This window comes from Brachypodium distachyon, chromosome 2 (assembly GCF_000005505.3).
Source record: "Brachypodium distachyon strain Bd21 chromosome 2, Brachypodium_distachyon_v3.0, whole genome shotgun sequence".
Lineage (NCBI taxonomy): Eukaryota > Viridiplantae > Streptophyta > Magnoliopsida > Poales > Poaceae > Brachypodium > Brachypodium distachyon.
In genome coordinates, this window is record NC_016132.3 from 27,269,910 (window position 1) to 27,290,887 (window position 20,978).

General features: G+C 40.7%; 3 protein-coding genes across 5 annotated transcripts; 2 read left to right on the forward strand and 1 right to left on the reverse strand.

Annotated features, from left to right (window-relative positions):
* Positions 1-2,434: 2,434 nt before the first annotated feature.
* On the forward strand, positions 2,435-6,754 carry LOC100836765 (lysophospholipid acyltransferase LPEAT1). Of its 2 annotated transcripts, XM_003568580.4 has the most exons (8): positions 2,436-3,079; positions 3,505-3,624; positions 3,726-3,763; positions 3,924-3,988; positions 4,661-4,729; positions 5,337-5,470; positions 6,141-6,281; positions 6,430-6,754. In XM_003568580.4, exons 1-8 carry the CDS (start codon positions 2,573-2,575, stop codon positions 6,532-6,534), a joined length of 1,179 nt encoding a protein of 392 aa, XP_003568628.1. In that variant the 5' UTR covers positions 2,436-2,572; the 3' UTR covers positions 6,535-6,754. The 2 variants fall into 2 exon arrangements, with proteins under 2 accessions (XP_010231506.1, XP_003568628.1); XM_010233204.3 differs by lacking the exon at positions 4,661-4,729 and having other exon boundaries at positions 2,435-3,079.
* A 2,200-nt stretch (positions 6,755-8,954) lies between these two features.
* Positions 8,955-14,879, forward strand: LOC106866282 (egg cell-secreted protein 1.3-like). Its single transcript, XM_024460178.1, has 2 exons — positions 8,955-10,189; positions 14,457-14,879. Exon 1 carries the CDS (start codon positions 9,130-9,132, stop codon positions 9,580-9,582), a length of 453 nt encoding a protein of 150 aa, XP_024315946.1. The 5' UTR covers positions 8,955-9,129; the 3' UTR covers positions 9,583-10,189; positions 14,457-14,879.
* A 481-nt stretch (positions 14,880-15,360) lies between these two features.
* LOC100834096 (CAAX prenyl protease 2) lies at positions 15,361-20,401 on the reverse strand. Of its 2 annotated transcripts, XR_002964055.1 has the most exons (9): positions 19,910-20,401; positions 19,734-19,796; positions 19,432-19,623; positions 18,893-19,004; positions 18,626-18,694; positions 17,804-17,866; positions 16,503-16,621; positions 15,873-15,953; positions 15,719-15,775 (listed from the first exon to the last, which is right to left on the reverse strand). XR_002964055.1 is itself a non-coding variant. In XM_003566292.4 (8 exons), exons 1-8 carry the CDS (start codon positions 20,138-20,140, stop codon positions 15,579-15,581), a joined length of 1,008 nt encoding a protein of 335 aa, XP_003566340.1. In that variant the 5' UTR covers positions 20,141-20,381; the 3' UTR covers positions 15,361-15,578. The 2 variants fall into 2 exon arrangements, 1 of the variants encoding a protein (XP_003566340.1); XM_003566292.4 differs by lacking the exon at positions 16,503-16,621 and having other exon boundaries at positions 15,361-15,775; positions 19,910-20,381.
* Between the last annotated feature and the right edge of the window lie 577 nt (positions 20,402-20,978).

Below are 20,978 nucleotides of genomic sequence, written 5' to 3' on the forward strand. Positions count from 1 at the left end.
CCAGTCTAAATCAAGAAATATCTTTGCGCAAAAAAAAAAAGAATATCAGTTGTATCCTAATTTTATAAACCTTAATTGTACTCCCTCCGATCCATAACAATATTACAAATTCCGATATTGAATTTAAGTTATGACAATCCATCGGTAGACATTGTAGGAATACAAGTTCGAATAAGCGAAAATACAAATGGCCTCAATAAGAGTCATCCCGGCGCCCAAACAAAGTACCGCAGCCGTGGGTAAACATGTACTCCTTCTGGCCAGAATGATAGATTTAGTACAAAAATATCATCCTAGTAGCCTCGTCAGGATCTTACTTCTGAGGAGGGTCCATCTCCATATCAAGGATGGGTACTTAGACTCTTCATAGTGGGAGTAACAAATGTGGTAACTGAAATGCCAACTAAACAATTTTAGTGATGTGTCATGTTATTAATGAGAAAAAAGAGTGTTGGGATAACTAGATATGTTACCATCACATCACTTCTCAAGATACTATAAGTCTATAAAGCTAATAAATGAGACTTCTATGTTACCGCAAATATGTTACTACCCACCATTGAAGTAGTAATATAGACTATTAACATATGCATGTTACTAGTTTATGTTAGTCCCCACTATGACTAGCCTTAAGTACCTAACAAGACTTACTTTGTAAGTTTTATTAGGTTTAACTAGTAAATTAATACTAGTAGTTACTTATGAGCCAAGTTGAGTGTTGTTTCGTTTCAGTCAAGTAGGCGTTGACAGGTCAGAAACTTTTGAAATTTATTGTATCTTTTATATATTCTTTACCAACATTTTATTGAGTTTTTGGACAAACTTGCTTTAATCGCCCTCAGCAGAAAATTCTTTTTTATATTTTAGTAACCTTTTCGTGCAAGAAAAAAATCACAGAAAAAATAAATACTGGAACGTTTGAAAGTGAATCAAGGAGGCTTGCGGAAGCAGACAACGACCAAGGGGCCCATGCGCCCAGGGCCTAGGGCGCACCATCAGGGAACGTGAGGCACCCATGGCACCACCTCTCCTTTGGCCGTCTCTAGTAACCCTAGATGGGATCCCTCTATTTATTTATATGAGATTTTTCCACCGTGCAAAAGAAGATGAAGTACACTAGAGAAAAAAAACTGATTGTGGCGTCATAGACGAAGAGTGAAATGTCCCCGGACTATTTTCTGTTGTTATTATTTTACAATAAAAAGATGGAGCGAATTTTATTACCCATACTGTAAGTATTGTTTCTAAAAATAGCAGAGCGCGAACACTTCTAGTCTAGATAAGATTTATGTTGTAGGAGTTGTTATGAATTTTTATATAGTATAAGTTTCTTTTGCATAGCAAAAGTATTGTGTTATCTTTGTAAATTCCTCAATGTGTATAATTATAGATAACCTTAAAATTCTTGTTTCCTGCAAGTAGGCCTCTTCTTGTTCATGGAAACATAGGAACAACGAGGTTGATTACATTATTATTGACCATCAAATTACGACGACAAGAGTTTGCAAGAGTACGTATTTGGCATGAAAAGCTATGCGACGGATGTAAAGATTGTAAGCTAGGATACATGGTGAAGATAACATATTAAGTGGGTACTTCTCCATCATCATCTAATCTATAAAAGGAAGAGCCAAACACTGTTATACTATTGTTGAGATTGAAAATTAATAAAAGAGCAGTTTCTACTATAATACAGTGTTCATCTACCGATCTTGCACCTATGTGATTGTGTGTACGATTGCGATCATTTGGCCGAGGTTGTACAACAAATTCAACACAATCAGTAGGTTATTCTCGTCATGTCCGGAACAATATCTACTGTTTTTGAAATTTTTAGTGGGCTACTCCTCCAACTGCAGAATGATATCTATTATTTACTCCATTCCTAAGTATAAAGTATTCTATCTTTGTTCTAAGTTGTTTTTTCTGAAAATTTGACTAAGTTTATAGAAAAATCAACCAACATCTACAACTCTAAATTAATTTATTAAGATATATGTATCTTAATAATGCATTGTATTTAATATTGCAAATGGCAGTACAGTTTTAAATAAACTTGATCATATCTTAAGAAATCTGACTTATTAGAACATGGCATACGGTGTATTTAGAAGCGGAAGGTGGGTTACTCTTCCAGGGTCCAGAACACAAAAGAAAGCCAGAAAAACAAAACAAAAGAAAACCCGCTGAATTGGAAAAGAACAACCTAGAAAGAGTCAGCCCGTTATCCCCGGACACCGGACAAAGTAGAGTACCGTACGTTGCGAGATCTTGCTAGAACGCTGGTCATCAGCAGCAGTTCGACGGCAGGAAGGGCACCCACGCAAAGCAAGTACTAGTCGGTTAGTCACCACCGCAGGTCCCTGTCGTCCGATTCAAATCGGACGCTCCTCCTCCCTTCTCCCCGGCCCCCGTCTCGCCGTCTTACCCCTGAGTCCACCCCCCGGCCACCATCAATCCCTCCACGCCCCATCTCCTCCTCAATCTCGGCGTTTCTCTTCTCGTCATGCCGGTCTAGTGCTACCCTTATCGCTCGCTAGGGTTTGGGGTTTCTCCCTTCGCTTCCGCTTCCATGGCCGTCGACGACGCCACCGCGCTCTCCGAGCTCGACAGCAGCATCCGCACCGAGGAGGAGATCGCAGCCAAGCCGCTCCTCCCCGCGCCCTACCCCTCGCCCTCCGCCGCCTCTACGACTACTGCGCCGATGGCGGAGGAGAGCCTCGAGGAGCTGGACCGGAGGTACGCTCCGTACGCGCGGCGGGATGCGTACGGGCCCATGGGCCGCGGTCCCGTGGGGGCTGTGGAGGCGGCGCGGCTGGCCGTCGCAGCGGCTGTGCTCCTCCCGCTCAGAGTCGTGGCCGGCTTGCTCGTGCTTCTCGCCTACTATCTCGTGTGCCGTGTGTGCACGCTTTGGGTGGAGGAGGAGCGGGATGGCGGCGAGGGGGAGGGGTACGCGCGGCTCAACGGCTGGAGGCGCGAGGGGGTCGTGCGGTGCGGCCGCGCGCTCTCACGCGCCATGATGTTCGTCTTTGGGTTTTACTGGATCAACGTGTACGACCGACGCTTCCCCAATGCCGAGGTAGCCATTTCTAGTTCTCTAAGACGCAGCGCGGTGTGTCTATTTTCTGTTGCTTGCTTGATACCTCTGCAGTGGAAGAATAGGATGGTGTGACAGTTCAAATTATGTGAGGCCAAATTGATCATTCTTGTGACCCTTGTGTAGTCTGATGGAGTTGATGGTTTGATGCATATCTGAGGATAATGCTTATGCCCATCCTGTCAGCCTATCATATCTTTATCTATATACTGTAAACTTCTGTGAATACTTGCTTGCTGTTTCCACTAATGACATGATCATGAGGTGTGTTCGTTTCCTGTGCAAATATCGCTAGCAATTAGAGAACAATTAGTGATCATGGGTTTAACATTTGTTGCTAAAATAGTAGTAGCTATGCATTGCTTTGGTGCCTGTTGTATATCCAACTGGATGATTTTTTTTTTCAGGATGAGCCCCTCGACCAGTGTAAAAATATGGAAAGACCAGGGGCAATTGTATCTAATCATGTATCATATGTGGATATTCTTTATCACATGTCAGCTTCTGTCCCAAGTTTTGTTGCGAAGGTAAATGCAGTTCTGGTGTAATGTTTTTATATTCATTTTTTTAAATCATGCCCTAAAAATGGATTGATTTTGACATGAATACATGACTATCCTTCTTGAAGAGATCAGTGGCCAGATTGCCCCTTGTTGGTCTCGTAAGGTAATGGCATTCTCTACTGTGTATGGTCTCATCTTTTTCTCTAAAGTTCTTGCCTAGGAAATAGCTTTACATCATTCTATTTTAGCAGATAGTTTGAATATATATTGTTTGTATTTTAAGTAAATAAGTTCACAACATGATTTATTGTATTATCATGCAGCAAATGCCTTGGCTGTATTTTTGTTCAGCGGGAGTCTAAAGCATCGGATTTCAAAGGTGTTTCAGGTATATTGATGTCTACTGTGATTATTATTATACTGATATATTATATCTTCATGAACTGATGAGTGTCCACAAGCAAATCTCATCCATAGCCATAGCGGTGTCCGTTTCTATATGGTCCTGCCATTCTTGAACAATTGTTTTAGTTAATTTTAGTGGAATTAACCTACTGTAGATGACTAGATTCCATGTGATTGCCACATAAAGTTTTAATTGATGGGGCAGGAGCAAGAGACTAGCTTTATTAATCTGTTCAATATATCTTAGTAGAACCACTGTAGTGACTAAACGATCGATAACTTTATGTTGGAAATATCACATTGAAGTTTGGAAATAGGGAAGTCATGGAAAAAGGATTTGGAAGGTAATCTAAATAATATACACGAGTATTTAGCCCTTGATATTTCTAGAGTTAAGTAAATGTAAAGATCAAACAAATCTTTGCATGACCGTGATACATTTCACATTATTGTGACATCATCCTTAGATAATTTGGATGTGATCATCTTAAGTGTGATGATAGCTAACTAGCTTAAACTATTCTGAGATGATATTGGAAGATTTTTTTTTCAGTATTGGGTCCCTTCAAATATACATATACTTTAAGCAGATTTACAGCATAACCTACTTCAATCCATATTGTTTTTTGTCTGCTTTCTAATTTAAACCACACAGGCGCCGTAACTGAAAGAATCCAGCGAGCTAACCAACAAAAAGATGCTCCAATCATGCTACTCTTTCCTGGTTTGTGTATAATAACACTTCTTTCTTCTTCTGTTAAACTTTCATCTGAACAGTAGCTAACCATTTCCTACTTTATAGTTTATCTGTGAAATGCATATTTGCATGACCTGTATATTTTTTGTTTTCTTGTGGAATACTTTCTATTTGACTTAGGAGCATACTTTTACTTGTTCACTAAATCTTTTAAATGTACATATTATGTGATCATATCTTGTTTGGATCTTGTTTTTCTTTTCTGGGATTAAATCCAGTCTTAATTTAAGACCAGTGTGTTGAATCGGTATTTTATTTGTAAATCTTGGCTATTCTTTGAGTTTCGATTGCTTGATCACCTGTTTCATATGATTTTATATCAGGGCCCTATAGCTTTATGTTTGCATTTTCTTACGTCTTTTTCTTATAGAAAGGGCATTTCATGATATATCTGTTCAAATTCAGTACAACCTATTTATTGCTTTTATATTATTTTACTCAAAACTAAAATTGTGGAACTATCTATTGTGGTCCAAACATATGGAATAAGTTATAATGCAAACATGTATCTTCTTTTGAAATGCAGTTTTTATTTGTTTATCTTAGTTATACACTTGACCGTATTCCATTGTAGAGGGCACAACTACAAATGGGGATTATCTCCTTCCATTCAAGACGGGTGCCTTTCTTGCAAAAGCACCAGTACAGCCAGTCATTCTAAGATATCCGTACAAGAGATTTAGTCCAGCATGGGACTCTATGTCTGGGGTGAGTATCAATCGCCAATTTGTGCATACTTGTAGTTGTCAGTTCCAAACTCCTTCAATGGGAAAACATGTTCTATGCGTGGTCAAACATAGTAACATTTGACTGGCATCATTTTGTTTTGATTGCATTTGTGCTTAAGTTAGACGTTACAGTCTGAACTTTCATATCATCAGCCCATGCGGGGTATGTAAATACTGCGTGTCAAAATGACTGTAATGTTATAACTTGAGTACCAACAGAATAATATGGTCAAAATGACTAACAGATATCTTAGAATCTTACAAGCCTAACTTCCATCTGGTCAGTCCATTCCATTCCTGACTAATGACTTAAGTTAGGACGTCAGTGGACTGTCATGTAGTTACCCTTTTGTCCCTGTGTTATTTTTTGTGTTCGTAATGGAATTTTAAGGAGAGATTTGATATTTTTCTTGAAGTTATTGAGCCATGTGTTTTGTTTCCTTATGATGGCGTAGATTTTTGGTAGATAAATTTTGTCATGTTTGTAAGGTGCAACCATAATGATTATTTAGTGTTACATGATATACTTTTTCTGGAGTTCGTCCAACTGATTCTAGCAGAAGTCCAGATATCATCAGTTGTTAATTACATGAAAGGGTACTTTCCATTTACAAGTTACTAAGATTAGTTAACGTGTCTGAAACTTTCAGGCACGCCATGTGTTTCTGCTCCTTTGTCAATTTGCGAATTATCTAGAGGTGGTCCATTTGCCTGTGTACCATCCTTCTGAGCAAGAAAAGGAAGATCCAAAGCTGTACGCAAATAATGTACGGAAATTAATGGCAGCAGAGGTATGCATTCGTCTTTAGTAAGTTTTGGAATGGTCGCTCACCTTCAACATTTCTTGTTAATCCATCATAGTCCCTGAAATCTTTTATATTTTGTGTTAAATGTAACTACCTTATAATGATGTTATACTCTTTGACTTTCCATTTTCAGGGAAACTTAATTCTTTCAGATGTTGGGTTAGCAGAGAAGAGAGTGTATCATAAGGCACTGAATGGTAATAGTCTACCTCGTGCATTACATCAGAAAGATGATTGAAATGTATTTACCATCGCATTTCAGTAATCAGTATACTGACAATTAAGTGACTTGGCTGTAACCATACATACAAGTTGGTGTGTTGTGTAATATCCTTGGGCTTGAGAGGCCGTTGTGAATATTTTCTGGAGTTTTAACTGTAAAAGCAACCAACTAACTGTTGTGGTTCAGTAACTATGTCAGCTATAAATTTACATGACTTGGGCTTTCACACAACTTATTTTACTCGAGGCAAGCATACACCCTTCCATATGGTCAGTCCATGGTTTTTTTTTAAATACTGCTTGTTCTGAAAACTGAATCATCTACTTGGTCTTCCCTGCAGGCTTACTATGTCAAAGCTAATTTGGATGTGTGCTGTTAATTTTGCTTTTTGTGCCTATACTATTGTTGTAGACAAACAAAAACCGAAGTTTTGTCCCTAACCTTTCTCATCAAGGGAGGACCATTTGTAGATGACCACACAATTTTGCAGCAAGAATCAACTAGGCATTTAGTCCAGAAGGAATTAGTACTTAGGAATCAAGGGGAGAAATCAGCCAATGTGCCATTTCCTTCGAATCACAGTTCATGTTGAAATATGTTTCTGACTTGCCACTATTTTACCAAATTTATTACCCGACAAACGCACGATTTGTCAACCAAATGTGATAGTTTTTCCTTTTTCTGTCCAACAAGCTGTTTGCTGAAGATGTGGGCTATTGTGTGTCTGCATTGTCAACATGTTTAAAGCTGTTTCTTAAGCTTGTTGAAACATTTTATGGTGCTTACTGGTTGCACAGTAACACTGGGTAGGTCGAGATGGGATGAAGTCTAAAATTTGTGCACTACTTCATCTTTTTGCCTCGTCGGTCTGGCATTTCTCCATTTTTGAGTGACCAATATAGTTTTGTTGAATACCCATATCCGTACTCAGGAAGCTGCACTCGGCAGTGGGGTTGTGATGCGCCGCATCTCTTATGCACTTGATTTGCTTTTTCGCGGGTATGTTGGGCTACTAAGAACATATCCAGTAGATCCCCACATTTTGTCTGTAAATGTTTGATTTTTGTCCATATCGGAGGCAGTGGACACGTGTCCACCCCGTGTTCGTCCCTATCCAACAACATCCCTCGAGTTCCTTTCCTGTTATTTTTTCTTTACTTTTTCTTTTCTTCTCTCCTTTCCCATATCCTCTTGTGGGTCCGGAGCGGACTAGAAGAGGACACCCGACCAATGTCTCATCACCAGCTAGTTCGGGGGAGCTGGCCGGACAAATAAGACACTTTGTTTGTTTGGCTATGCCGTTTGAGGTTGATTTTAGGGGCCAAAATGTCCATATTCTGCAAAAGCACATTTAGGATAACTTTGAGATCTTCCATTGGAGATGCTCTAAAGCTCCGAGCAATCTTTTCCAACCACGAAAGAGTGGATCAATAAGTACCACTTTCATATATTATTTTCTTAAAATTTAATTTAATTTCTAGAAAAATCTGACAACATGTTCAACTCTAAATTAGTTTATTAAAATTGACACAATATTTCATATGTATATTCATTTAAAATTTCAGATCGGTATACTTATTTAATATTTTATATGTAGGCGAAGTATCCGGTGAAAATTCTCATTCGGTGCAAACAGTGCAAACTCAATAAAAACCATGTTTACAAGTTTTAAAAAAATTCTACAAAAATACCATATGTTGGGAGTGTGATGTTCTACAAACCTGCAAAATTTCAAGTTCAAAATCAAAAGCATTTGGAAGGAATTAAAAAGAGAAATTTAAAATGAATAGTGTTGAACACTGAAAGACCACTATTCATGCAGAATTTGTTTTTTTCACCGCTACCAAACAAAATTGAAGTTGGACTTGAAATTTTACACATATATAAAACATCACTTTTCTAACACTTGTGATTTTTGTGAGAATTTTTTGAAATTTTTAGAGTTTTCACAGTTTGCATCGTAGAGGTGGTTTTCACCAGATACTTCGCGTTATATGTTACTATTCAATAAATTTGGTCAAATTTAAGAAGTTTGACTCAGGACAAAGCCAAAACTTTTTATATTTAATCTCAAAGCATCACGTGGGAATCATAGTGAGAGGAAAGGAAAAGAACAACGGGATTACAAGATAATTGACCAGCGATGAGTATGTACAATGCAAGATATTTAGATAGTTGCTTAAAAAAATTAACCGGTCTTTTTAAGCAGTGATGTTTATTTATACTAGACGGATGCCTAACTAGCACCTCGATCTCCTTCACAAATAAGCACAGGAAGATGATTGGTTTATTTTCGTTAACACCTGTTAGATGGTTTGATGGGCATGTGTCATAGGAATGAATATGATTTTTTTGGGCTGAACGAGCGACAGGTCTCTTAGTATTCTCCTCCCTAGGGTTGGCCACCGCCGGCTGCCCTCCCCCGAGCCCCGTCGCCGTATTGATTAGGGTCACTAACATGGCCCTCCCACGACGTTCTGAGTTGAAACTTAATTAAACCCTTTCGCTTACCTGAGCGTTACTACTCGCCTCTTGTATAAACATACACGATGTCCACCCATTCATCAGCATCGTTCTCGCCCACTATATCGCCAACCAAGATTCAGGAGCATGGCATCACCGTCCTCCATGGCTTCTCCCCGCGCTTCCCTCCCCGTGTCGCTCCTGGCGGTGGTGTTGCTCGCGGTCGACACCGTGTCGGCAGGCGCTCAGCCACCAACGACGACAACGGTGATGACAGCGGCGGCGGAAGGACCGGTCTTCCTTGCAGCAGCGGGCCTCGCGGAGCGGCTGGGCGGCGGCGAGGGGCAGCAGCAGTACTGCTGGGAATCGCTGATGGAGATCAGGTCGTGCACGGGGGAGATCGTCCTCTTCTTCCTCAACGGCGAGGCGTACCTGGGTCCTGGCTGCTGCCGCGCCGTCCGCGCCATCGAACGGCTCTGTTGGGCCGCCGACGCCATGCTGTCCGTCATCGGGTTAACCCCGGAGGAAGGGGACATGCTCAAGGGCTACTGCGACGACGACGGCCAGGGGCACCACACGGCAGCGCCGCCGCGCGCCTGATCACCGTGCTCTTGACGGTATAATCCCCACTGGCGCCGGTGCCGTGGCTGCTTCTTCGGTGGTGGGAAGGAAGGGACTTGGTTTGCCGTTCGATTGTTAGATTACGTACGTCACGTTGCAGTGTTTTTCGGCGTGTGTTCTGTGTGTCGTGTCCACGTCCAGCTGAGGTTCAAAAGATTAAATGTGGAGTGTCTAGTGCTCTTCCACGAGCAAAGCTTTATCATGTATTGTAGATCAATTGCTTCCTGACACTGCCTCCGTTCAGAAATGGATTATGTTCCCTAAAAAAAACAGGATTATGGTTCTGATGGAGGGGGCAGTAAATCTTTACCAAGTCTGAGTGGGGAGGATGGATCTGGAGCTTCCTTTGCTACTAAAGTAATGGGTGTTCAAGGTGCCCCATTGGCTCTGATGGAAATTCAACAATCTGATGAGGAGGGAGATGAAGTGTTGGGAGCTGAGAATGAAGCTGGGGGTGAAGAAGAAGATGCCAAGGAAGGGGACCTGAGAAGAAGCTTGAGATTGGAGAGGCTGGGGACAACTGATGACAAGGTGGAAGATAGAGCTATTCGTAATGCAAGAGTGAGGAACCTGGAAATACCCAAAGGTATGCATACTACAAACTCAGTTTTAGAATCTTCTCATGCTGATTTATTTAGCTTTGCTAGTAAGTTGAATGTGAATTTAGGTGATAATTTGAATAGTGTTTCTGCTTCTTTAGATGCTATTAAATGCCTAGAACAGAGTAGGTTTAGATATGTATTTGCAGGCAGCACAGACCTCTTCATCACCAGTTCATGAGATATTGACAGAACAGCCCTCTGCTGTTGTGACTGACCAATTCCAGGAACTGGTAGGGGAACTGGATGATTTACTATTGATGAGGATGAGGGTGAGTTATCTCCCAGAGTTTTTGCTCATAGTGCCAGAAAGAAGAAAAAGGGGGTAGCTTCTGAATGTTTTAGTGTAAAACCTGTTGCTAGGGGTAGGGGTAGGAGAGCCAGGAGAATTTGATTATGAAAGGTTTATTTTGGAATTGTAGGGGGATTGGGGGGAATAGTAAAAGAAAATTTATTAGAGAGTTTGGACATAAGCTAGATTTTGTGGGCATTCAGGAAACAATTAGAGTAGACTTTGATGATTTTTTTGATCCAGTCCATTCAGGGGGGGGGGGGACTCAGTTTATTTGGAACTGGGTGCCTGCTGCTGGAAGATCTGGAGGTATTTTGTTTGGAGTAAGAGAATCTGAATTTGATGTTGTTGCAGTAGAGAAAGGTGTTTATATTTTAAAGGTAGAGGTGTTCCATAAACCAAGTCAAATGATGTGGTCTTTCCTAGTTGTGTATGGTGATGCTCAACCTGATGGAAAATAAGCTTTCCTTTTGGAATTTGTCACATTTTGCAGAGCTTGCACTGGTCCCTATTTCATTGGGGGGGATTTTAATATTATTAGTCATGCTGGAGAGAGGAATAAACCTGGGGGCTAGGCAGATGGTCTAATGTTTTGAATGCGGTAATTGAGAGCCTGGACTTGATTGATCTGGAACTGGGAAATAGGATGTTTACATGGTCGAATGATCATGAGGATCCTTTATTCCAGAAATTAGTTAGATGCTTGATGAGTATAGATTGGGAAGAAATGTTCCCATTAGTATCTGTTTGTGCTTTGGTGAGAGAATTGTCTGACCATACTCCTTTATTAGTTGATACTGGGAGTGGTGGTTTTGTTGCTGCTTCTTTTAAATTTGAATTGTGTTGGCTTTTAAGACCTGAATTAGAAGTTCTTGTTAGAGAGGTATGGACTATTGATGCGAGTAATCTCAGTAGTTTAGATGCTTGGCAGTTTAGACTGAGGTTGCTTAGGAGAAGGTTGAAAGGATGGAATAGAAATGTAGAAGGTTTGTATAAGAAGGAGAAAAAAGAAATACTTGCTCAAATTGACTTGATTGATAGATTTAGTGAGACTTTTGGTCTTACTGCTCCAGATTGGGAGTTCAGAGGTTTTCTTAAATATAGATTGAAAGAAATTGATAAAGAAAATGATGTAAAGTGGTGGCAGAGAGCAAAAGAGCAGGAGCTTCTTTTTGGGGATGGAAATACCAAATTTTTTATGGCTAAAGCAAGTGGTCGAAGGAGGTAAAATAGAATTTCTAGCCTTCTTATTGCGGGTGTTCTTGTCTCAGATCAGGCTGTGCTGACTGCTCATATAACTGACTTTTACAAAAAGTTATTTGGCAGTAGGACTCCATCTGACATCTCTGTTTCTCTTAATTTTGAAAGAACAATTAGTGCAGCTGAGAATAAACGCTTGTTAGAGGCTTTTTCTTTAGATGAGATTGAAAATGTGGTTTTTTCTATGGAAAAGAATAAGGCACATGGCCCAGATGGTTTTCCCATTGAATTTTACCAAAGATTCTGGCATGTTATTAAATTTTCTCTGAAAGATCTCTTTGATGATTTGGTTGTAGGTAATCTTGATGTGAGTAGGCTAAACTATGGAATTATCTCACTGGTACCTAAAACACCAGATGCTGATATTATCCAGAAATTTAGGCCAATTTGTCTCTTGAATGTCAGTTTAAATTTTTTAACTAAAGTTGGAAACAATAGACTGATTGAGCTTGCTGATGAGATCATAGATGAGGCGCAAACTGCATTTATTAGAGGAAGATATATATTAGATGGAGTAGTTATTTTACATGAAATTCTGAATGAGGTGTATAGATTTAATTTGCCTGGGATCGTTTTTAAGGTTGACTTTGAGAAAGCATATGACAAGGTTGATTGGAATTTTTTGGAAAAAGTGATGCAACAAAAAGTTTTTTCCTGTGAATGGATAAAGTGTGTAATGAGCTTTGTTAAGGGAGGTAAGGTGGCAGTTAAAGTAAATGATGTGGTAGGGCCTTATTTTAGAACTTATCAAGGGGTGAGGCAGGGAGATCCCTTGTCCCCCATTCTCTTTAACTTAGCTGTTGATGCTTTAACTGTGTTAGTCAATGATGCTAAAAGGCAAGATTTGATTAAGGGCATGGCAGACCATTTAGTTCCTGGTGGTTGTGTCATTCTGCAATATGCAGATGACACTATTTTTATGCTGAATGCAGATTTAGAAAGTGCAAGAAATCTGAAATTTTTACTTTGTTTGTTTGAGCAGATGTCTGGACTTAAGATTAATTTTCACAAGAGTGATTTATACTGTTTGGGGAATGCAATAGACATAGGATGCCAGCTTGAAGAGATTTTTACTTGCAAATTGGGTACTTTCCCTTTTAGATACTTAGGGGTGCCTTTGAGTTTTAAAAGACTTGCTAATAAAGAGTGGAAATCAATAGAGGATAGGGTTGAAGGAAGACTTGCCAGTTGGCAAGGCAAGATGTTATCTAGAGGTGGAAGGATTGTTCTTATCAATTCCTGCATGAGCTCCATTCCTAATTTTTTGATGTCTTTTCCGGAAATGTGAGCAGATGTCTGGACTTAAGATTAGTTTTCACAAGAGTGATTTATACTGTTTGGGGAATGCAATAGACATAGGATGCCAGCTTGAAGAGATTTTTACTTGCAAATTGGGTACTTTCCCTTTTAGATACTTAGGGGTGCCTTTGAGTTTTAAAAGACTTACTAATAAAGAGTGGAAATCAATAGAGGATAGGGTTGAAGGAAGACTTGCCAGTTGGCAAAGCAAGATGTTATCTAGAGGTGGAAGGATTGTTCTTATCAATTCCTGCATGAGCTCCATTCCTAATTTTTTGATGTCTTTTCCGGAAATGCCTAAAGGGGTGATTAAAAGAATAGACTTATTTAGGAAAAGGATGTTGTGGCAGGAAGGGGTAGATCAAAAGAAAATCCACCTGGTTAATTGGCCTTCTGTTTGTCAACCAAAAAATCAAGGGGGTTTGGGTGTGAATGATCTGGAAACAATGAATTTTTGTTTGCTTTGTAAGTGGATTTGGAAGCTTGAGAACTCCTCAGGCCTGTGGCAGAAAATTTTGAGAAGGAAGTATTGCAAAGGCAAGCTACTATCTCAAATATCTCCCAGGCAAGGAGATTCACATTTCTGGACTGGTATTTTGCATGTTAGAGACATTTTCCTGAGTTTTTGTAGAAGAATAGTTGGTAATGGAAAGAGAATCAGATTTTGGGAGGATGATTGGTGGGGAGGTAAACCTTTTGCCGTTCAGTTTCCCAGATTGTTTAATCTTACCTTTAGTACTGATATCTCTGCGCATAGAGTGTTCACTGAAGGATGGAATGTTATTAGATTTAGACGCACGCTGGTGGGTGACACTCTCAGACAGTGGGAGGCCCTTAAGAGTAGCTGTAGTTTAGTTTCTCTGTCTGCCAGAAAAGATAAGTTGTTTTGGAAACTGGAGGCCCGCGGCACTTTTTCAGTTGGCTCTTTGTATAGGTCACTGAAAAGAGCAAAGGTTCCTTTTCCTTATAGCTTCTTATGGAAAATCAAAATTCCTTTAAAGATTAAGGTCTTCCTTTGGCTTGTTAGCAAGGAGAGTATCTTGACTAGGGATGTGCTTAAACAAAGAGGGGGGAGGGGGAGTGATCTGTGTCCTTTCTGTGCCAGAAAAGAGACTATTGATCACTTATTCTTCCACTGTTCGTTAGCCCGTTTCATTTGGCGTGTCGCTCAGGTTTGCTTTAACTTCTTGCGAACCCCCTGCTCAGTACATGATCTGTTCGATACTTGGTTGTTGCAATTCACTGGGCGTGTGCGCAAGCTGATTTCAGTTGGGGTAGCGGCTATACTTTGGATCATTTGGAAAACACGCAACGATGCCTGTTTTCAGAACAAATGGCCGAATGATCCGTCTGCTGTCATGTTTGTAATTTGCTCAACCATTGATTACTGGGCTGGTCTGCAGAAAGGCGATTTGAAGGAGGTGCTTCATGGCGGCTCGCGGCAGCTGTGGCGAGTCTCGGCTGAAGTCTTCCATCGCTCGTTGGGCTGGGCTCCGGTGTCGCTTCATCTGACAACATAAGCTTTCAGGTGGCGATAGGAGATGTCATGCAGTGGATCCACGCCTTAGCTCTCTCTGGTTTCTTAGCTGTAGTCTGAGGTTGTAGTAGTTTGAATTTGCTTCATTAGGGAGCTGTTCATGGTGGGAGCAACGGCACTGCAGCTGTTCTGTTAAAATGCTGAGTTGTCTGTTGTGTCCAGAGGTATTTCCAGCACTGTTTTATTGGGATATTTATGTAAGACACTCATGGTTTCCTTTAATGAAGCCGGAGGTATATCCTCTGTTCTAAAAAAAAGGATTATGTTTTATAGAATCTATGATGCCAAACTTCTACTCCACTTTTATTCATGACAAATTGGAAGTTATTAGATTGGTCGGGTGAAAAAAAAAATCAGCACAGTTATCATGAACAATATTTTGAATATCAATATTTATACGGAGTGTTATTTTACCAGCATATTCATATCAAGTCTATTCACGACACAGACCAAATATTTGCATTAAATTTGGGCATAAAACTTTTTGTTCATGTGCCATAGTTCCGGGAGCATCCTTGTGGTGACCTCTAATGCAAGTGGAAAGATGACAATGGACCTACGCTTATGCCTGGCATATTTGCAAGTAGCCCAAACAAACTTTCTCGGAGTGACAGTCTTCATGGCACACTAGGCCTCCTTGGCACTGCAGTGTACCGCAGCCTGGGACAGTCGCCAAATACAACACAAACTTGCATGTTGTAAAAATGTATTCTGCACTTTGCACGGTTCAAAGCAGATTCTATAGAATTAAACTACATCTTGAGACCATATATACTTTGAACTTTGAAATGCCATAGGATTGCAACTTCCGATAAGTCCTTCCAGCGAAACAAAAGTTGGATGCTATCAAGGGAACGGCAAACTACCTGCTTCCGATATGTTACAATAGTGAAAGAAACGAGGAAAAGATCTTTTAGAAGTTTGTGCCTACCTAACGGTCATTCAAATATACAATCCATTGCCCCATTGGTAATTCATTTCTTTCTAGTTACTTCATCTCAGCCACAGGAACGAAGTATGTAATATTGCCTACATGCTGTTCTGTACCGATTCCGCTCCATCTGCAGTAACCATGCCAGCAACTGCATCCATCTAATCGTGTGTTGTATAGTCTTGGACTCGTAGCAGGGAAAAGGACACAAAAGAAGGATATTGAACCCACCAGAAATGCCAGCGAAGCCATTCCTGGGACAAAAAACACCAGGCAACCCAATGTAAGAAGTTGGGCATATTTTACAGCTTCATGACTCTCTTTTCTTCAGAGAAAACATTATATACACACCTCTTGTTTGCGTCGATGAGAAAACAGGCAAACCCATCATGTTACAAAATATATGAGCAACAATAGGAGACACAAGATTACCTGCAAGTTGATCAATATGACAAATTTAATAAGACAAAACTAAAATACACTTCCAGTCAAACATATGAACTAGCTAAACCATTCAGCATGTTACCCGTTACCAATGGCACATAATGGCACTTCATACAAGTAAAATCTCATGCTTTTTTTAAGCCAGCTCACAAGCCATAAGCGAAAAGAGTACTTGAGTAAATTTATCAAAACCATATATTACCGAGTAGTTTTACAAAATTTCTTTTGTATCACTATTTAGCAAACCAAGCATTTTAGAATCTCAAGGGAAATACATTTTGTGGCACATTCTCAACCATACAACCAAGGTTTACAAGTCGACGAGTCAAGTCAAGTCGCCTCCCAACTGGCTAGGTGACTAGTCGCTGACTACTCACTGACTAATAAACTAGTCAGGCCTACAAAACAGGGTATTTACGAAGGCATGCTGCAGGACTTCAAGTCATATAGTGCACTACACATATAAGCCTACTTTTAGTGTCCGGCATAAATCTCTAGGTCCTCCGGAAGAAAGAAATCCAGGGCTAGGTTTCCCACCTCTTAGCAGTTAGCACCCTTCTTTCCTCGATTTTGCACTCCTTTTGGGTCTGTGGTCGATCTGGACAACGGTAACTCACTCCGCTTCCCAACCCTCTTTCTTGTTGAACCATGCATCACTGTTAGTTTAAATTGAACGCAATTAAAACGGTTGAATTACAAGCTTCCATTCAGATTAACTCTGTCAATTAATAATGGGTGATTGAATCAAAATAGTACTCCTAGGTTAAGTTTCGGGGAAGCGAATTCCATGTGAACACGCGCTGCATCTGTAATGCTTTGTTTTTGGCACCAGCCCCATTGTAACCTCTTCAACAGGATAATTCAACAACTTGCAGGGTTCATGCCAAAAGGAAAGCAATGCAGTTTTTGAACACCCCGGATGTAGAGGACACATCAAGCAGTAAGTGGAAGTCACTACCCAGCAAGCTTATTGTCACTCCATGCAGAGGATCTCTGCAGCAATGGTTTGGCTATTCTAACTCCTCGGTCCACAACAAGAAGGGACGGTTAAGTTTAGTAGTGTAACAGTGCAGCTTCTAGGCACAATTAACAAAGATGAAGAAGGAATGCAAGGCGAAAATTTGGTCCAGCACATTCTTGGTCGTTTCCTGATCCTCAACTCCTCATGCACTCAGCATTAGCTCACAGAAACTGCTATAATCAAGAGCCATAACATATTGGTCATATAAGTTAGTTCAATCGCCCACTCGCAAGTAGTAATTCATAGAATCAACCCAATTTATGTCTCCAATTCAAATGTTTAAATCGCATTCTATTTGAATTACCAGACCGAAGCACAGTTTAGCAAAATAAAATGGACTTGGTCTGCCATGTGGCGCCATGTCCTAGCCAGTCATGCAAATTTTCACAAGAAGCACGTGAATGTACGCAACAGAGTCTGTATTTAACCATAGTTCTATCATGCCATGCGTCCAAGTTAAGGAAGGGCAAGAATAGGACCTTATATGTTCCCTTCTCCTCGCTGCTAGCCTTACCAATATGGGACTAAACCAACCTTGCTTTAGCAATATGGGACTAAGCACTACAAATCTCAGAACATTATAGAGGTCCATACTTTGAACGCTATTATGAGTTATGACTAGTATTCGAGCCAGCATGAACTAGGACTAACCACAAGCAAAGCTACTTCCTTAAATAGGAAAAATTAGAAATGTCAAATGTTAGATCCAATTGGAAAAGGAGTACATAAAGGAAGACACAACAGCAACCATCAACAATATAGCTGTAAAAAAAGTGCACAATTTTCTAATTTCAAACAAAAAAGGAAACAGTAAGACCTGTCCGGATGAACAAAAAAGCTGCATACCACCCAAAAATTACGGTGTAGCCTAACTGGATACCTGAGAATGGAAGAGAAGAAGTTATGGCAAATCAAACAAGTGAAGCAAAAGGTGTTCGCATTTGGTCAAACAAAGTAATTACACAATCTCTTAAACAAAGTTGAACAAGTGGAGCAATTTTTTTTAAAAGAGAGGCATAGAAGTAGAACTACAGACAACGAGAAGACTATGTGTTGTAATATGATGAGCATATCGAAAGGTCAGAGCATGTCCATGTAATTTAATGAATATAACCTGTACCAGCAATCACGATTCTCTAGCGCCTGTAATTTTATTGCGCAAGCAAGTAAATCGGTACTAGAAGTAAAGAATAAGAAGTAAATAGCATAATAGAATATCGATAGCACACTATTTGACGTACAAGTAATTGTGTGGACAATAGGACATAAGCAGTGTTACTCACACTATAAATAATGCATATAATGATGTTGCAATGTTTAACAGGAGAATTTTGAGATTATGATGTGACTAAATAAAAGGTAAGGAAATAACAGAGGTGCTGATACGAATGACTGCTTCATTTTGGTAGGACATTGAAATGTACCAAAACCAAATTCAAGAAGTTACAGGCTTACAGCCTTACAGGTATAGCCATATGGAACACATTGGGGCACTCTAAAAGGAACAGTTATATCACTAGCAGAAACAAACTGATGAACTAAGATATTACGATTTTCCTTAATTCCAGACAGTGGCAATAAAGTTACAGGAAGATTATACTACATTAAAGGAGAAAACCAGACAGTGCAAGAAAAATACCTACAATCAGTAAAGATCTCACAAAATTGCATCCTTGTTGGTGTAGTTCAAACAAATGGTTTAAGTGTGCTGTCAACAGAAAGGCCCAGTTATTATTAAGAAGACTGACCATAAACATACAGGTAAAACTGAATGCAGTCATGCAGCAGTTCTGAACTGATACATCAATTGCAAGTTAGCAAAGGACAAATGACATAACATGAGCTAAAGGATATGTGCCAGGTTGGTTCTCGAGTGAAAATTTGGTGCAATATTATACCTATTTACCTAAGCTGAAGAAGACTGGACTCAGAAATATAATGTAAGACATTTTGAATCCTCCACACAGAAGAAGAGGTATCATGCACGCCCTGAAAACCAGCTCCTCTGTAAATGGTGCCTGGCCAAAAGATCATCCTCAAATAACATCATCAAAATAGAAATGACATTTTGTTCTCACTGCTCAGTGGTAACAATAATACAGTGGCAGATGGAGAAGGGAGCCAGTAGGGGCCATGGGCAACAGAAGTCATTATACTCCTCGTCCTTGGTGTTTCAAATTAGTTTTAGGCACCAATAATTGGCCTTCCGCATGAGATACAATTGTGTTGCATGGCTTATTTGATCCCTATCATCATTAATTCATGGATCTGCTTGCATTCTGAAGGCTACAGCTTGCAGACATGAAATGGAAGCTGATTATTTAGTCGTACAAGTAGATGCTCAATCAACAACCCTCGTTCCCTTCTACAGTACTATTCTGTGAAATTTCCAAAACATGTGCTAAGGAATGTGAAACAATAGTATGAAATGGAATCAGAACAAACCACTATGTAGTTCCGCCACACCATTACATCTTGCAAGGAGGTTTGCATCCAGCGAGCAAGCTTCTCTGTGCAGCTGATGCCCTCCTCACCATCATCCCTGCCACACCAGCTTGACATAACCGAGAGTCTTGCGACGAAGGATCCAGCATACACTAGGGATGTAAGGAGAAGTGGAATCACTACTGCCTCAAGCTGATCCAGCACCAGCATTTCAGTCCAAGTATAAATAACTCAACACTTCTTACTCTATTACTACAGACAGAAAAAATAAATGATGATGCTAGAGATATCGCTTTGATTACCAAGTGATCATGACGGATGCCAAACACCGCGAGGGCCTTAGAAGTGTTGCTGGGGCTCCATAACTGGGAAGAGAGTAGGAGGTAGCCAGGCTGGTTAGGGGATCCCGTCCGAATACCAAAAGCTAGGGTTTAGAAGGGGTTGGAACCTTGGGAGGGGAGAGAAGGGGGGCACTTACGCGGAGCAGGGACGCAGTGGCGAGGACGGAGGCGGTGGAGGAGAAGGCGGCGCACACGAAGCGGCGGTGGAAGAAGGCGCGGAGCGAGGTGGCCGGCGGGAGGCGGAGGAGGACCGTGGGGGCGTAGAGAACGGCGACATAGGAGACGGCCATGGCAAAGCACGCAGCCACTGCCACTGTTCCGGGTATCACCGGCGGCGAGGCGGGCTGGGAGTACGCCGGCGTCGCCATTAGCTCCGGCGGACCTTTTTTATTTTGAAAAGGAGCTCCGGCGAACTGGTTTTACTCGAGCGAGAGGAAGAAGAGCGACAGACACAGAAATTCGGGCGGAAGAAGGCTCCGAACGACGAATTGATACGGTGTTCCCCTCGCTCGCGTTGTCTCGCTACTGCTACTGCTGGCACGAGGAATCTGTCCAGGACGTCGTTGAAGCGGAAAGTGACGGTGATAGCAGCTTCAGATGCAATTTTTCCGAACATGTCAGCAGTAAGCTTTCCACTCCTCTGTTTCTACATTAAGTTTTGTCTTAAGTCAAAATTTGTAACTTTGTTATAATTTGTAGAAAAAGTCAATATATACAACACCAAACAAATATTGTTATTATCAAATGTATTTCATATTGCAACTCTCTGTTGTTACATATGCTCTTTTTTGTCCACATGTAAGGCTATAATTTTTGTTAACTTCGACTTTTAGAAGTTTGACTGACCTTCTAACATAGAATGCGAACATTACCATTGATATATATATGCGTGTCATATTAGAGGGCCAGCAAGCCAGCAGGTGGCGGTCGATTGTTTCCTTAAAGTTTATTCATATAACCATGTAGACCAAAGGATTGCGATTCACCGGTGGACAAATAATAGAAGTAAGGGTTGTCCGGGAAGGATGGAGCGAGCGGGGTGGAGAAGAATAATATCGGGGCCGGCCGCTAGTCCTTCCTCCACCAGATGTGAGGCCGAGAGATGGGGTGGGGGCGGTATAGCTCCGAAATTTGAGCAATGTTTGGGTTACACATGTCAAAGGTTTCGATTCCACGAAAATTTGGGCATAATAGGAAGAAAATGGG

Excerpts from the sequence above, each read along its gene's own strand:
- LOC100836765 (XM_003568580.4), top strand. The coding sequence starts at position 2,573 with ATGGCCGTCGACGACGCCACCGCGCTCTCCGAGCTCGACAGCAGCATC. Across the intron at positions 3,080-3,504 it reads GACGCTTCCCCAATGCCGAG|GATGAGCCCCTCGACCAGTG; the intron begins GTAGCCATTTCT and ends TTTTTTTTTCAG. Across the intron at positions 3,989-4,660 it reads GGATTTCAAAGGTGTTTCAG|GCGCCGTAACTGAAAGAATC; the intron begins GTATATTGATGT and ends TAAACCACACAG.
- LOC106866282 (XM_024460178.1), top strand. The coding sequence starts at position 9,130 with ATGGCATCACCGTCCTCCATGGCTTCTCCCCGCGCTTCCCTCCCCGTG.
- LOC100834096 (XM_003566292.4), bottom strand. The coding sequence starts at position 20,140 with ATGGCGACGCCGGCGTACTCCCAGCCCGCCTCGCCGCCGGTGATACCC. Across the intron at positions 19,005-19,431 it reads TGTGGCGGAACTACATAGTG|GCACCATTTACAGAGGAGCT; the intron begins GTTTGTTCTGAT and ends TCTTTTGGCCAG. Across the intron at positions 18,695-18,892 it reads TCCAGTCTTCTTCAGCTTAG|CACACTTAAACCATTTGTTT; the intron begins GTAAATAGGTAT and ends TTCTGTTGACAG.